This window comes from Sceloporus occidentalis, unplaced genomic scaffold (assembly GCF_023333645.1).
Source record: "Sceloporus occidentalis isolate IW3139 unplaced genomic scaffold, rSceOcc1.0.p SCAF_1, whole genome shotgun sequence".
NCBI lineage: Eukaryota > Metazoa > Chordata > Lepidosauria > Squamata > Phrynosomatidae > Sceloporus > Sceloporus occidentalis.
In genome coordinates this window covers 48,123,657-48,141,036 of record NW_028316981.1, presented here as the reverse complement: position 1 = coordinate 48,141,036, position 17,380 = coordinate 48,123,657, and the positions used below count along the sequence as shown (strand labels likewise).

At 44.4% G+C, this 17,380-nt stretch overlaps 1 protein-coding gene across 5 annotated transcripts in view; it reads left to right on the top strand.

Annotated features, from left to right (window-relative positions):
• Window positions 1-17,380, top strand: part of RAD18 (RAD18 E3 ubiquitin protein ligase) — a 185,405-nt gene that overhangs the window by 94,079 nt on the left and 73,946 nt on the right. For all 5 annotated transcript variants that reach the window (XM_089520335.1, XM_089520324.1, XM_089520343.1 and 2 more), the window contains exon 10: window positions 16,144-16,278. In XM_089520335.1, coding sequence (XP_089376461.1) covers window positions 16,144-16,278 — 135 coding nt within the window. The remainder of the gene's footprint in view (window positions 1-16,143; window positions 16,279-17,380) is intronic.

Sequence of the window (17,380 nt, the reverse complement as noted above, 5' to 3'; positions counted from 1 at the left end):
CCGAAGGAGCATGCCGGGTCGGACTTGCCCTCCGAGCCAAGAGACAAGAAGCGCTCCCCTTCGAAGAAGGCCCGCGCTCCTGCAGTTTTTCCCTGTCCGGAACCCGCTCCTGAGGTACAACCGGTCCTGGTTCCGGACACGCCAGCTCAACCCACCATGGACTTCGTCCATGAGGTGGAAGGCGCCACCCCCTCCTCCCCTCCTGGGGAACTGCCCCCGCTGTTCCCCCACTCCGAGGATGAGGAAGACGGAGACGAGGTCCATAGACACGAAGCCCCGGACCTGTTCTTCGACTCCGAGACGGGCCGTTATTTCATGTCCATCCTGAGGGATGTGGCCTTCAAGGAGTTTACCAGGCTCAACCCTCGCCCTGCTGATCCGCGGGAGGGCACGTCTGCCCGGTCGATCCCGAGTGTCTCGGTCATGGAGAAGCCTCCATCGTCGCCCCGCCGCCGCTCTCAGTCCTCGACAGGCCCCATCCCGGTTCGTCTGAGATCCCAGGTCAGGGTTCCGGACATACCTCTCACCTCTGACACGGACTCTGGGGACGAGCTTCTGCCTCCATCCGATGTCCCCTCGGACGATGACGACCTCTCGGCGTCTGCTTCCCCGCAGAGGATGCACCACCCCGAACCGTCTTCCCCTTCGGATGACGTGTGCTCTTTCAGTGAGCACATCGTGAAGATGGCCAGGGCTCTTGACATCGAGCTCTCCTTCCCGGAGGATGATGCCCGCGACCCGGTGGAGCGTCGAGTGCACGGACGGGTGCCCACACCACCTTGCATTCCCCTGCTTCCGTCCTTGGAGACCATAGTCCGGAGGTCCTGGGATTCCCCGGCCTCCCTGTTCGGCTCCTCCCGCAAGGTTGAATCCCTCTACAGGGTCGCCCCTGCAAGCTGCACCTGGTTGGCCGACCACCCCAAGCCGAACTCGGCAATTGTGGAAGGAGCCCAGCATAGCTTCGTCCCGAAGCAGGCGACCTCCCCCGTCGACCGGGAGGCTAAGAAAGTTGATGGCCTGGCCAAGAAGGCCTACTCGGCAGCGGCCCTTGCGGTGAAGGCCATCAACTATAACGCCTGCATGGGGGCCTTCATACAGACTCTTATGGAGCGGATCTCCCCCCTCATACCGGACATCCCGGACGACGTCCAGAGACAGCTGGTCAAGGTCAGGGATGAGGCCCACTCCATTGGGAGTTGGCTCATCACCGCCTCCAGGAACATGGCTGACTGTGCGGGGAGGGCCATGTCGGCATCGATGGCACTCCGACAACACGCCTGGTCGAGGGCCTCGGACCTTAACCCTAGCGTCAAGGCGGCCATCGAGGACATGCCGCTCGACGGGACCGGACTTTTCCATGCCGAAACCGACGACCGCCTGAACAGGAAGTTCAGGATGAAGGCGGCGGCGAAGAAGCATGGGATGTTCTCCGCATCCGTCTCGCCATTCCGGAAGCGGCAGCGCCCGTGGCAGCCACAAGGTCAGTCACAGGGGACCTTCTCCCAGGATCGGCAGTCTCAGCAGCAGGGCTCCCAGAGACGTCGCTACCCCTCGCAGTCTTCCTCCTCCTCTGGCCGTCGCAACTTCCCGCCTCGGTACCGTAAGTCCCGCCGGCAGGACACCGACCAGGGGAAGAAGAGAACCTGAAGGGACGCAGCGCGCTTCGTCTCCCCTTCGCCCCTCTTCTTTTTGGACATTTTGAGGCCCTTTGTTAACACCTGGGCCTCGATAACATCGGACTCGTGGGTTCTCAACATCGTCCGTAGGGGATATGCCCTTGAGTTCCAAGAGCTCCCTCCACCCGGAGCCTTCATGTCCACTCTCCCCTCGGACACCCTTCTCAACGAAGTGCGCACCTTGCTTGAAAAGGGGGCAATCTCCCCTTTACTGCCCGACCAATGCTCCAGGGCCTTTTTCTCCATGTACTTCACGGTACCGAAGGCGGATGGTGGCATCAGGCCCATCCTGGACTTGAGACAATTGAACCTGTTCCTTGACTACCGTCGCTTCCGAATGGTAACCTTGGCTTCCATTCTGCCTTTGCTTCATCAGGGCCTGTGGTTCGCGACCGTCGACCTGAAGGACGCCTACTTCCACATTGGGATCCGGGAGTCCCACCGAAGATTCCTCGCCTTCGCCATCGGCTCCGCCTCGTACCACTACAATGTGCTCCCTTTCGGTTTGGCCACGGCACCGAGAGTCTTCACGAAGTGCATGGCACCGGTGGTGGCGTACCTTCATCAGAGAGGCTTCATGGTTTTCCCGTATCTGGACAACTGGCTGTTTGCCGCCGAATCCCAACAAGAGCTGCAGGAGGCAGTCTCGTTCGCCTTGCACCTCTTAGACTCCCTCAGTCTGGTCATCAACCGGGAAAAGTCCCACTTCACACCGACCAGACAGGTCAAGTTCATCGGGGCCATCCTCGACTCCGAAAGATGCTCCGCCTTTCTCCCTCCAGACAGTTTCCAGGCCTTGACGGTGTCGCTCAGGCCTTGCATCTCCCACAGAAGGGTAAGGGCCAGAGATGTTCAAGTCGCCCTGGGCCACATGGCATCAACAACGTTTGTCACACCTTGGTCGAGACTTCGCCTTCGACCTCTGCAGTCCTGGTTCCTCTCGGTCTTCTCCCCGATGGAGGACCCCCCGTCCAAGTGGCTCACGGTACCGAGACCTGTAGCTGCTTCCCTAAGATGGTGGTTGGACTGTCGCAACGTGTGCACCGGGATGCCTTTCCATCAGCCCCAGTCGCAACTGACTCTCACAACCGATGCATCCCTGGAGGGATGGGGCGCCCACCTGCTCGACTTGGTCGTCAAGGACAGGTGGTCCACCCAGGACAAACTCCTCCACATCAACGCTCTGGAGATGCTGGCAGTGGAAAAGGCACTGAGGGCTTTCGAGTTCGCTGTCGCAGGCAAGGTGGTCCTCTTGCGGACGGACAACACCACAGTGATGTATTACATCAACAAGCAAGGAGGCACCAGATCCAGAACCCTGCTCGACCTCACTCTCCGCATCTGGGATTGGTGCATCCAAAGACAAGTCCTCCTTCAGGCGATTCATCTTCCCGGAGAGGACAACGAGTTGGCAGATCGCCTCAGCAGATCTCCGTCGGTGTGCCACGAATGGAGGCTCCATCCCGAGACGGTCAGCGACCTCTTCGACCGGTGGGAAACTCCGCGACCAGGTGGAACAGCCACTGTCCCCAGTTCTGCTCCAGGAGGCGAATGGACGGATCCCTCGGAGACGCGTTCGCCTTCCTCTGGACAGGAGAGCTCCTTTACCCCTTCCCTCCGTTCCCTCTTATCATCAGGGTGGTGTTCAAGATGACAACGGACCGGTCGTACGCGATCCTGATCACCCCGTGGTGGCCGAGACAGCCCTGGTTCGCATCCCTTCTCCACCTCTCCAGGAGATGCTTTCTCCGCCTCGACCCTCGCCCGGACCTGCTGTCAATCCAGGACGGACGGATTCTCCATCCGGACATCGAGAGCCTACCGCTGGTGGCCTGGAAGATACAGCCCTTACTGCCCTACTGGAGGCGGTGAGGACGGTGATCCTGGCTGCGAGGAAACCTTCCACCCAGCGGTCCTATGCCCTGAAATGGAGGAGGTTTAGCCTCTTCCTTGATCGAAAGGGCTTGTCTCCTGCTCAGGTGTCCACTCCAGTGGTGCTGGAATTTTTGATGGCGCTTTTGGATGAGGGGTTGTCCCTCGCATCCATCAAGTGCTATTTGTCTGCCATTTGTGCCAAGTACCAATTCGGGGGGAGGGCTTCCTTTTTCAAGGACCCTTTGGTGAAGGGGTTCCTTAAGGGATGTGCAAACCTGTATCCTCCTGTGTCGGTACCAGCGCCGGCTTGGAGCCTGGAGGCAGTATTGTCCGCCCTCCAATCCAAGCCCTTCGAACCGATGGCCACGGCAGACTTGAGACTATTGACTTGGAAAACCGCTTTTCTTGTGGCCATCACCTCTGCCCGCCATGCGGGCGAACTCTGTGCCTTGCAGAGGGACCAGCCCTTCCTGAGGTTTCACAAGGACAAGGTGGTCCTCCGGACAGACATTACTTTCTTGCCTAAGGTTGTGTCCGCCTTCCACATGTGCCAGGACATTGTGTTGCCTACTCTCGCATCCAACCCGACTTCGGATGCGGAGCGAAGCCTGCACTCTCTCGATGTCAGGAGAGCTCTGGCTTTCTATTTGGACAGAACTGCTGCCTCTAGCCGCTCCGAGAGACTTTTCCAATGCTACTCGGAGCCGAAGAAAGGGTTGCCTGTGTCTGCGCAGAGGTTTTCCAAATGGGTGGCCGGTACCATCCACCTCTGCTATGAACTGTTGGGCAAACCTCTCCCTGGCAGGGTTCGGTCCCACTCCACAAGGGCAATGGCAGCATCCTCTGCATTCCTGTCGGGGATTCCCTTGGAGGATGTCTGCAAAGCTGCTGTCTGGTCCCAACCTCTGACCTTTATTAAGCATTACAGGTTGGACACCAGAGCCATCCGAGACGCAGCTTTCGGGAGGGCTGTGTTGGTTTCAGGGTTGCTGTGATGACTGGTCCTTCAGTCATCTGGGAACTTCTTCTGAACCATAAGGGGTTAATCGGGGAGGAAGAACATGCTAATGAGAGATGACATCACATGCTAATGAGCTGTAGCATCATAGCTGATGTAAGGTCTAACTGACCAATCAGAGAGTAGGACCGCGAGATTCAAGAACTTTCTATGGGAAATCTTTAAAAGACCCTTTGAGGCCATGCGCTCCTTTGTCTCTCCCTTGATCCTCTCCTGAGGGGGAACCAGATGATGTCTCTTTGAGTCTGGGAGACACAGACTCAGGGGAATGCAGGTCGAGCGGCAAGGAGCCCTCCCTGCATCCAGGAACCCAAAAGGACTACAAATCCCATCTTCCGTGAGTAGTTAGGAACGTGTTAGCTAGTGCGTTTAGGCCTTTTTGTTATTTTCAACAATGGCTTGTCTGGAATGAACTCTGTAACTATGTTCTTTGACCTGTAAGGCAAGGAGGCTTTGCAAGAGCGATATAAATTCTTTCTATCCTATTCTATCCCTTTTTAGAATAAACTTCTTTCTTAAAAAGCATCTGCTGTCTCTCTGCTCCTGTACACGCGCCTTGACTCGGCTACTGGTTGTTCTGGGTTGGCAAGAAAGGAAACTAGATCTCTCTCTCTCCCCAGCAAGTCTCAGTGTGTGCTTGGGAAATATAGTTCATTGACAATTCACTGAGTGGTGGCAGCGAAAAGTTCTTTTTGTAAAGGGATCCCCTGAGGGTAATAGTCACGCACAGGGCTCTGCCCTCAGGGATCACCACATGGTTGGCAGCGGTGGTTTTCGGACTGTTGGAAACATTGCTTGCGGGGGCAAGAGTGTATTCCGCTTTTGGAGGTGAGATGGCTTTCAGTTTGATGCTCTGAAGAAGTTCTCTTCTCTCTTTCTCTCTATCTCTCCCCACACTCTCTCACTTGTGCTCTACTGATCAGGGATCACCACAGTTGCATTGATTGCACTACTGATGGTTGTGTTTCAGCATTTATGTACATAATGCCACTGTTTTACATTCTGTTGAATGTTGATTTGCACAATTCCAGTGGGACTGGTCTTGCATGACCTTTTATCCCCTTCTCAGGTTTTGCAATGTTATTGCTGTGTTGAGTTTTGTGCATGAACAAAAGACTGACTCTCTTTATGGTTCAAGGTGTTTATTGTTGCAATAAATATACCCTTGGTTTACCATAACTTTGGTCTCAGGACACTCCCTCCGCCGCATACCTAAGCTTGTCAGTCTAACCCATTTGTATGATTCGCAGAGACCACGAAGAAGAAGGACAGGTTGCTTACCTGTAACAGTATTTCTTCGAGTGGTCATCTGCGAATACATACAAATCCCACCCGTCCATCCCCTCAGTGTCCTGCTCTTATTGGCTCTTTCCATTGCCTGCTTGGCGGAAAAATTGCGGAACTAGGGAAAGAGCGGGAAGGCAGGGGCCTTATAACTGGTGGGCGGAGTTACCGCCAAAAAGTTTCTATATGTTGCAAAGTAAACTTTGCCCAGTGATTCCAGTAGGTTCCGAGCAGCACTGCGCAGGCACAGTAAAACCCATTTGTATGTATTCGCAGATGACCACTCGAAGAAATACTGTTACAGGTAAGCAACCTGTCCTTCACAGGGGTCACCTAAGACCATCGGAAAACACATATTTATGAAGTAACAACGAAAATAATTTTATGGTTGGGGGTCACGACAACATGAGGAACTGTATTAAATGGTCACAGCATTAAGAAGGTTGAAAACCACTGGGCTGGAGGATTAACCACTCCCCTCAACCCTTTCCAGGACGGATCCGTCCTGGAAAGGGTTAGAGGATCCCCCCCCCCCCATGCCCCTTTCCAGGAGGGAGAGCTGTCTGGTTCACGAGGCAGCTCTTTCTCCAGGAAAGGGTGAGGGGTGGGTTGATCCTCCACCTCTTTCCAGGACAGACAGCTGCGTGGTTCACCAGGCAACTCTCACTACTGAGAAGGGCAGGGGTCGATCATCCACCCCCTTTCCAGGACGGATAGCTGCCTTGTTCACCAGATAGCTTTCCCTTCCGGAAAGGGTTGTAGGGGGCAGAGGGTTTCGATCATTCACCCCTTTCCAGGGTGGGAGGAATGGAGAAATGGAGTGCTCTCTTCCTCTACCCCCCCCCCCCCTGGAAAGTTTTCCTCCATGCGCATGCTCCACTCTCCTTCTCCCTCGCTCCTCCTGGCCTCTGCTGTGTGCCCCCAGAGAGGGCTTTGCTTTATTTCTTTATATTGTGAGTCTGAGAACATTGATTGCTTTCAGCTTCAGATGCGAATCACAAAAAAGGAAACCTTACTTAGACTTGTATAGCAGCATCTTTCTTAATGTAGCAGTTGTTACTCTTGTAAGTAGAATTAATCAACTGCAGCTTCAGCCATCTGCTCAACACAGTTTGAAAAGACTGAAGGTTGTATAGAAGGACTGTTTGGTAGATGGCACCTGTTGCCTCCAGTTCACCTGCCTTCCTTTTGTATGGGTTGTGCATCACTGCAGGTAGAAACCTTAGAAATTCAGTATTTACTCATGAACAAAAGGTAAAACTGCTGCCATTCTCTGAACTTTAGCTGTATGAAATTTCAAATTACTTGCAGAGTTTTAGGGTTTTTTTCCTGTTGGTTAATTAAAATCCTTTTTTTTTTTTTAAAGAAAAGCATATAACCTAAATGTCCTAATGCTGTATGTAGCAATGCAAATTGAATGCAATCAGAACAAATGGCTTGATTATTTCTAAGGTCCCAAATGCAAAACAGAGCATGAGATCTACCCAGCTGAAGATAAAGTCACAGAGAATTGAAAATAATTGTTTTTAGATTATCATTAGAGTTTTATATAGACTGATAATTGATCTCAAAAGATTATTTGGATATTTGCAAGTCAGTTTATTTTCACTGTCAAAGTTAGGTGATTTCTGAACTGTTTTTGCTGCATAGATTTCATCTAAAGCCATGAAATTATAATCTTCATTCCCAGCAATGTCAGCTTCATTACTCAGTTTATTTTTCTTCTTTGGTCTTTAGGTCAAGAGATCTGTAACCCGCTTGCCTGCTTTAACCCTTCCACAAGCCTTAATATGCTCTTAAGAATGATATTCTATGCAGCTGCCTTTCAGAATATTTGACAAAGTAGCTGGAAGGCTGCCCTCCTCCCTACAAAGTATTTTATGGACATGTAGTCTAAGGAAATAAGACACATATTGAGGTATGCATGTAACACTATGATAGGGAACTGAATGTTTCAGTGTACATGAACTTACAAAGCTGCACCAGAGCACAGATTTTGGATGTAAGGTCCCAGGTTTAGTCTCTGGTCCCTTAAATTAAAACAAAGATGAAGTAGCATGTTATTGGAAATAACTCTCCCTTAGGCCTTGTAGATCTGCTGCTGCCACATTTCAGAAATAAAGCAGTTTGACACCACTTTAACTGCCATGACTCAATGCACTGGAATTCTGGGACTGTAGTTTTGTGAGATATTTAGCTTTCTAGGTCAGAGACCTCTCGTGCCCCACCAGATTACAAATCCCCAATTCCCACAGCATTGCGTCATGGACGTTAAAGTGGTGTCAAACAGCTTTATTTCTGCAATGTGGCAGAAATCCTTGATCTTTCTTAAGCCAAAAGGTGGGGAATGTTCTTTTGCCTGAGGACCAAGTTTAGTTTCAGAGGAACTTGCTGTTGTTGTTAACCACCATCAAGTTGATTTCAACCCATGGTGAACCTGTTGGTGAGATATGTTTAAGACTTCCTGTCCTCCACTACTCTGCTATGTCCTGTTAATTCATAACCTGTGATCTCTTTAATAGAGTCCAGCCATCTAGCCTGAGGCTCTTTCTACTTCCCTTCACCTTTCCTAGCATTATTGTTTTTTCCAGTGAGTTGTGCCTTCTTATGATGTAGCCAAAGTATCGCAGCCTCAGGTTTGTCATCTTGGCTTACAAGGAGATTTCTAGCTTGATCTGTTCTAGGACCCACTTGTTTTTCTTTTTGGCTGTCCATGGAATCCTTAGCACTCTTCTCCAGCACTACATCTCAAATTAATTGATTTTCTTCCTGTCTGCTTTAACTGTCCAGCTGTCACATCCATATATGGTAATAGGGAATATGATGGCTTGTGCAATTCTAATTTTCATGCTCGGTTTTATATCTTTACATTTTAGGATCTTTTCTAATTCTTTCATAGCTGCCCTCACTATTCTTGATTTTCATATGATTTCTTGACTACAGTCCCTACTCTGATCAGTGTCTGATCCTGGATATAAGAACTCTTTTACTATTTCTGTTTTCTCATGGGTTGAATTTGAGTAAATGATCTGTGGTCATTATTTTTGTTTTCTTTATGTTCAACAATAAGCCTGCTTTTGCATTTTGTTTCTTGATCTTCCTTAGTAGTTGTTCTATGATATTTTCTGCTAGCAGTATGGTGTCATCTGCATACCTGTTGATATTCCTTTTTTCATTCCTCCTGTTTTCATTCTTCCTCCTCCTCCTTCTGTATTGAAGTCTGCTTTTCATATAATATATTCTGCATGCAGGTTGAACAGTTAAGCTAAAAGGGTGCAGCCTTGTATGACCCGTTTGCCAATTGGGAATCATTCTGTTTCTCCGTATTCTGTTTTGAAAGTAACCTTTTGTCCTGAGTAAAGATTTCTTATCTGAACTATCATATATGTTGGCACTCCCAGGTCTTTAAGGGTGTTCCATAGTCTTTCATGATTTATGCAGTCAAAGGCTTTGCCTTTGTCTATGAAACACATGCTGATTTTTATTTTGGAATTCCTTGGTGCACTCCATTATCCATTTTATGTTTGCAATGTGATCCCTAGTGCCTCTTCCTTTCCTGACCTCACTTGGACCTCTTGGGTTTCCCTCTCCATATATGGTTGGAGTCTGTGTTGCAGAATTTTGAGCGTAAGTTTGTTTGCATGAGAGATTAGAGTTTTGGAGGAACTTAATAATAATAATAATAAAAGTTTTATTTTTATACCACCCTTCTTACAATCAGGGCGGTGCACAACATATCAATGGTTACAAATACAAATACAATAAAAATACAATTAAAATCCACATTAAAAACCCCATTCTGGCCAGCTTGCCACTGCTGTCAGGGGGCGGGGGGAGACTAACTGGAACTTGTGTCTGGGAATGCTAACTGGAACAGGAAGGTCATTAATTCCTTCCTGAACTGGGCCAGGGAGGTGGCCGAGCGGAGCTCTATGGGCAGCGTGTTCCAGAGGGTCGGGGCGGGTCGGGTCATCTCCAACTCTATGATTCCATGATTCTACTACCTTCCACCTTATGCCTTCTCATGATGTGGCCAAAGTATGATAGCTCCAATTTCATCACCTTGACCTCCAGGGAGAGTTCTGGCTTGAGGTTCAAGGACCCATTTGTTTGTCTTTTTGGCTGTCCACAGTATCCTCAGTACTCTTCTCCAACACCACATCTCAAATGAATTGATTTTCTTCCTATCTGCCTTCCTCACTCTCCAACTCTTAGATCTGTACATGGTGGTGGGAAATATAATGGATGTGATGATTCTAACTTTAGTGCTCTGATGTATATCTTTACTCTTCAGGACCTTATCTAATTCTTTCATAGCTTCCTTTCCCATTCCTAGTCTTTTTATTTTTTGATTGCACTCTCTGTTCTGATCAATGTTTGATTCAAGCTACTTGGATTTGATCCAAATCTTTAACTGTTTTGAGTTCCTCATTGTCTAGGTTGAATTTATGTAGATCCTCCATGGTCATTATTTTTGCTTTCTTTATATTCAGCAGCAATCCTAATGCTGCACCTTCACCTTTGGCTTTCCTTAATAATTGTTCCAAGTCTGTGATGTTTACTGCTAGTAGAATGGTGTCATCTGCATATCTTACACTGTTGATGTTCCTTCTTCCTATCTTCACACCTTCTTCTAAACCTGCTCATCGTATGATTTTTCTGCATACGAATTTAACATGTAGGGTGATAAAATTTAGCCTTTTGTGTGTAAAATCAAATCGTTTGGCTGAACATATTTAAATGTTTTGTAAGCATGGATTTAGAATTCATTCTGGAACAAGATACACTACTAGAGAGAATGATAGTGAATTGATAGGTTTATTGGTAATATTCATGAGAATAACAAATGGTATGCTCTGTCGTTTTTGCAACTATTCTTAACTTATGTTAAACCTATTTTAAAGGGGTAGTGTCTACATAACTTTAGCTAATATGTAATAAAATCATGCAAAGTAGAAATATTTTAGAACATTTTGAACATGGGGGGAAAATCCACATTGTTTTATTCTGAAAAAAATTTATGACATTTTCAGAAATAAATAGAAAAATTGAACATTGGTACCCTTTAGATACTTGGACTGACTTTGGAGCATGAAATGCATTACAAATAACTTGGTTGGACCTAAACTTACTATATTTTATATACTAAAAATACAGTGTATTCAGGATATAATTACAATTTGAACTTTAAAAAATATTTTTGTTACAAATGGCTACAAGACCCTGATCCTAAGGAACATATAAACTATAAGAAACCTTTTTTGATTTTGCCATTTTGCATACTAGGTGACCCCTCCTCATCAAATAAAACCAGAAGGAATGACTGGCATCAGTAAAAGAGAAAGTTATTTTGTCTCTACTAGTTCTCCATAGTGTCAAGCATATATATCACAGTCATTCTCATAAGAAGAACGGAGAAAAACACACCACCGAGACCAGGAATTGTAATGTTCTGATGTAGTGTACTGTACAATTCCTGGTCAATTCCTGGTCTCGGTGGTGTGTGTTTTTGCACAATTCAGGTTTATGTTCCCCTTCATTTACTACAAGGTTCCAAAACACTGAATAGTGAAAGGGTTATGGTTGAATGAACTTCCTTATCAAACTTCTATTGCTGTAATATAAGAAAAAGGAAGCAAACATTATGTAATGGCCTGAGTGTTGCACTAGGACTCTGGGAGACCAGGTTTCAAATCATCACTCGGCTGTGGAAACTCACTGGGTGACCTTGGGTAGGTCACTTTCTCAGCCTAAGAGGAAGGCAATGACAAACTTGCTCTAAATAAATCTTACAAAGAAAACTACAGGATAGGGTCACCTTAAGTCAGAGCTGACTTGAAGAATGAAGAATAAACAAGAATAAAGATGAATTGTTTCCTAGTGCAATACCTGAATTTCTGCAAAATTAATTACTTTAATAAAGAGTTTAATTTGTCAGGCAATATAGTTTTTGTTAAGAAAAGACACACTGGAAAGAAGCAACCTGTTGCTATGCTACTGAGGTTTTTTTTTTTAAACCCAGTGCTGCTTGTCAAATGGAACACTGGAAAAATACTTAATTTTCTTGGTTTTGAAATATGCATTAAACAATGTAGCTCTGTATGCCTGTTTGCATTCTGCTTAATGGATTGTTTGGCATTCAAAAGTCTCTGTGGATGGACTGTTTGGATGTATTTCTGAGGACTCCTTGAGAATGTAGAATATGTGCATTATACTTTAATGGCGAAAACAAAACAATGACTATCATGTGAAGGTTTCAGCAGTGACTATCAAATAAGTTGCTGGGGGCTGCTGTGCCATTTCCAATCATAGTTGTCATTATCCAAATTATTTCTCCTTTTGCCTGAGTCGCTACCTATTTTGAAAGTTCCTAATGGAGTTCTGAACAGTTTTTTTTTAAAGCATTCTCTGCTGTTTTACCACTGTGTTTCTAAGGTTTCATTACATACAGTGCCTTGGAATTAGGACTCCTCTAAATTTTCATAAAAGGAAAACAGTGTTATTATTCCATTGTGTCTGTCATTTCAAATCTTTTAGTTTCACAAGCCAAGAAAATGCGGGGTGTGTGTGTGTGTGTGTGTGTGTGTGTGTGTGTGTGTGTGTGTAGGTATATACACACATCCTTTGGCTTTAGAACAATTCAACTTTTATCAATAAAGTCACCAATCTTTTTTCAAAATTTTACTGCATATGAACCCATTAAATTACCCTTCCCTTCTCTTGCTTTTGGTATGTAGTGTGCACTGATGAAACATGGGAGTGACCAATATATAAAATCTCTCTGGACAATTTCATTGCTTTTCAAACACTTTAATAAGGGAATCAGTGCTGTTCTAGCTGAGCAGAAGTGACATTCCTTTGACAGGATACCAGAAGCAGATGACACACACATGCTAAATTGTGATAAGTGCTGTGACTACTCCACTGACAGATAAAATAGACAGTTACTGGGAATATTTTGAGTAGTATGAGTGTCACAATGTATTTAAATAAATCTGTGTTGAATATTTCCCCGTTTATTTTACATTTTCCTTCAATATCTGGCATAGCCCTGGAATGGGCATGCCTTTTCCTTGAAGTATGAAATAACAGATGCATTTGTATGTAAAAAAATATAATTCCCTTTAGTAATGTCCTGTTTAAAACAATGTGTTTAAAAAGAATTCTGCTGCTCATAAAAATAATCTTGACAGTGGATGGGGGAGGATGAGCAGCAAGCATTATAGAATTGTGTACTGGAGCATTTTAGCTAAACAGGACAGGTATCCTATCTAGATCAAATGATAATGCTTTTGTCTGGGCTGCATAGGTGAACTTTTCTTTAAAACAGATGTTTTGCTTGAGAGGATCCACACTGTGGCAATCTTCCAGCTCACATTTGGTGTTTTATAAATCTGTCTGTGTGTCAAATGAATTATACTAAGCACTTTATGTTGAGCTTTTCCATGGGATAAATCAGCTTATCATTCCACAATAAAATGGCTCCTTTCCTTTGACTAAAATGGGAAGAGTTTGTTGGATGATGGCACTCAAAATATGAGTTTAATGTAACTCTTTATGCCCCATCTTCTGAACTGTCCAGTCTAACTTTCAATAATTTTTTTGAAGTTGTACATGTTTATACATTCTGCCACTGGTGGTTCTCTGCACACTAGTGTTATTTCATACTTGTTTCACAAATGTTGCAATTGAGCCCAACTGGGCTGAGAGGTGCATGTTGACAGAATGGATCTCATCATCATCTCATGCAAGCTTCTTTGTTTGTACCACATTGCTTCTTTACCAGAATCAAGCAACAGCCACAAAAAACTTATGAATTTTTTCTGCCAAAGGATGCTTGAGAAAGCATGCATTGCAATTCCTTCAATATAGGCAGCCTGTTATTTATTCTCTGAGAAAAATGCCTTGCCTTTCTTGTGAATGTGCAGCAATCCTTCCAGGTACCAAATACTATATTCCTGATTCCATATTGCTAGAGTAGTGGGAAAACCTTATCCTTCATGTTTGGGATGGCCCGAGATGGCTAAAACACTTAGAAATGTATAGAAGCACACCATTTGAGATTGTGGAGGTTCTACACTCCAGTTTACGATGGTATGAGACAGTTTTGAGGAAACTTGCGCCCTGTTTGTATTAATTCTCTCTGGGGACTAACTTTGACTTCTGCTGGATCATTACTGAACAGTTCTGAAATCAAAGATCAACAGCTGGAAAATGTTTGTTGGGATGTGTCTCACAATGAAATCCCTTATGCTGCTTTGTGCGGTCAACCTTGGCAGTGCAGAAGACAGTAGGATTATATTATTTTTTATTGTCAGGGATTGATGTTGTGTGCCTTCAAATTGTTTGTGATTTATAAGTTTTTTTCGCAAGATTTCCTCAGAGGCAGTTTGCCTTTGCCTTCCTCTCAGGCTGAGAGTGCGAGTTGCCTAAGGTTACCCAGTGGGTTTCCCTGTCTAAGCGGGGATCCATTCCTGGTCTCTAGAGACATAGTACAGCACTCAGATCACTACACTATTCTAATTGCTTTTGAAATGTACAGCACTTGAAGTGCCTGCATTCTAACCAGCTAATGAAAAGATTAAGTAAAATGAAGCATTTCAGTGAGTGAGCTTAAAACTTTAACTTGCCATCTTGAACTATACACCAAAAGAAGGAGAAAAGAGGCAAAGAGGAAGTGGATAGTTAACAGGAAGTTTTTATATGACCACTGACCCTAGAAGTGTTTTGGGTCACATGGTCTGGTTGCTCATATAAACAAATTAATTTTGACTATGCATTTCATAAGATAGATGAGCAAATGGGTAAACTTGAACTAAAGAACTTAGAATGAGTATAGACATTTGAGGGTGGGGTGGGAGCTAAACTATCTAAAATCCCCAGTTGCTGTAACAGCAATGAACGGAGGGAATGAGAGAGAATGTTTGATATTCCAGCATTTGTAGCCAATCAGTGCTTGGTTTCATGCACAAAATTATTAAAAATATTGTGTAAAATTACCTTCAAGCTATGTGTATAAGGTGTATATGAAACATCAATTAATTTTATGTTTAGACCTGAGTCTATTTTCCAAGATATCTCGTTATGTATGTATATATGCAAATACAGGTATTCCAAAATCTGAAGCACTTCTGGTCCCTAACATTTCAGATAAGGGAAATTTAACCTGTAGCTAAGTTTTCTTCAGTGCTGGAATCTGCTGAATGAAAATACAGCAAGCGAATAGAAAAAAAGTCCACATGAATGGAATAACCAGTTGGACAGTGAGAAAATTCATATTTGTACTTCTTTCCCTGTAGTGGTATCTTGCAAGTGGTCTGTCACCCCTCTTAGTAACATGACATACCTACAGGTTAGTTATAGACTCTCAGCTTAACCTGCTCATAAGTCTGTGTGAAGAAAATAACTTGGCTCTGTTTAATCCAAGTTCTGTTGACTGCACATTTTTATCAGTGAGCATTTCAGTTCTCCATCTCAGCTATATGTTACAGCCTTCTTTTTTCGTGGTTGGAATTTTTATAGTTCTTGCTTTTTAAAAAATGGTTTATATTCAGTGTTGAATGATATGATGTAATATATCATCTCTTCCTCCTCCTCTTCTTCCTCAATAATAGTAATGATAATTATAATATCCAGTCTTTTTCCTTATCATGGATCAAAGGTGTACAAATATACCTGTGTCCTCTGGTTTCTCTTTCCATATTTTGGATTTACAGACTTAAAATGTCATCAAATAGCAATACTGACTGTATTGTATCAGTTTACACAAAGGAATAAGAGTAACTCTGGAATATGGTAGTGAGTAGAATTGTGTCCACTCATATGTTCCTATCTGTGTGCATCCAGCTGTTGTCTGATCAGTCTTATGCTTACTCCATATCCACAGCAGAACATTTTTCTACTTGTTTTTGCAAATGAGTCCATAAAAGTTACTAGCCAAGAACAACTTATTTTGGTCGGCTCCCCATCATGTTATCCATATAGTTTGGGAAGGGAAAGCAAGTGCTGTTTGTTCCTGATTATACAAGAACTGGCTGTTGAGGTTCAAAACAATAGTTCCATAGACAAGTGGCTGCTTACAAATACAGCATATACTACTGGGCAACACTGATAACATTCACAGATTGGTTGTGAAGATTAATTAAAGTGAATTCATGTGAGTGAAACTGTGCCAGAAACTATAACGTCAATCATTAGAGACTTCATACTGCTCTTCCAGTCTGCCTTCAGTATAGTAATATCTTAGGTTGTGGCTTACTTCTTGCATGTAAATTTAATTTTGTTTTTCAGGGAAGAAACATAAAGCTGAATTCAAGCTTTTAATTGACCAAATGAATAAGCGAAAGAAACATGCAAGTAAAAGGAATATAAATGAAGAACCAAAGCAGAGTGAAACAACCACTGAAAAACCACCTATAGAGACTCGTATGTAATGCTGATTAGGACATATTCGTTTGGAATACTAATGTGTATAATTTTACTGAATGAAGAATGCTAGTAGAATGGTTCCATTTCCATAAGGCTTGCTATGTAACATATCTGCTCTGCTTTATGTCAAATAATAGTTTGTATATTCATGCACTCATGCTCTAGAATATTCAAGAAGGTGGCATCTTGTTCAGTGTTGCACTTAGTAGAAATTGTGCGTATGGGTTTTGTTTACTATATCATGTATACTCGTTTATATGTCTAAAAATTTATGCCCAAAAATTGACCCCAAAATCCTAGGTTGACTTATTTATGGGTCAGTATGGTAATATGATGGCAGCTCTTTCAGATTTCCCCATGCAGTTTCTTTCTGTCCTGAGCCATGCAGATAGAGTCCTTGGTGACTGATTGATTGCTGTTTGTTTAACAGTCCCTCTCCCACTTGCACATTTTGCTCGGGAATGAAGGTTGAAATATTGAAGCTTCATATTGATGTTTATCACACTATGCTCTTAAAGAGGTACTATTCCAGTGTGACTCTTCTAGCTGCCTCCTGTTGCATGCTGGGATTGGCAGTTTTAAGGAGGGGTATTTAGAATTCTCAGGCAGAGAAGTTCAGCTCCTTAAAACTGCCAATCCCAGCATGCAACAGGAGGCTGCTAGAGGAGTCACACTGGAATAGTAGCTCTTTAAGAGCATAGTGTGATAAACATCATAGATTCTTGCTCTCCTCTTGCTGCTCGCATACACAAACTGAAGGGGCCTCCAAGTTTTACACTCGACCTATCCATGGGTCATGTCAAAATCCATAATTTTGGCCCCAAAACTTGCCCTCGACTTATACATGAGGTCAGCTTAAAATCGAGTATATATGGTAGGTATCAGACACTGATGATATTACATAAGAATCTATTCCCTATTTCAAACATGAGGATATAAACCCTCTTGCTTGAAATACCAGGATATTTTTATCAGCCTTTGAATTGCATTAGCACTTCTGTTCTCTGTCTGTGGGATATTTGTTAATGGGATTTATTTATCCAGGAAGGTCCTGACCATATGTTGCAGTTCAATAGACAGGTTTTTTAGACTGGTGCAG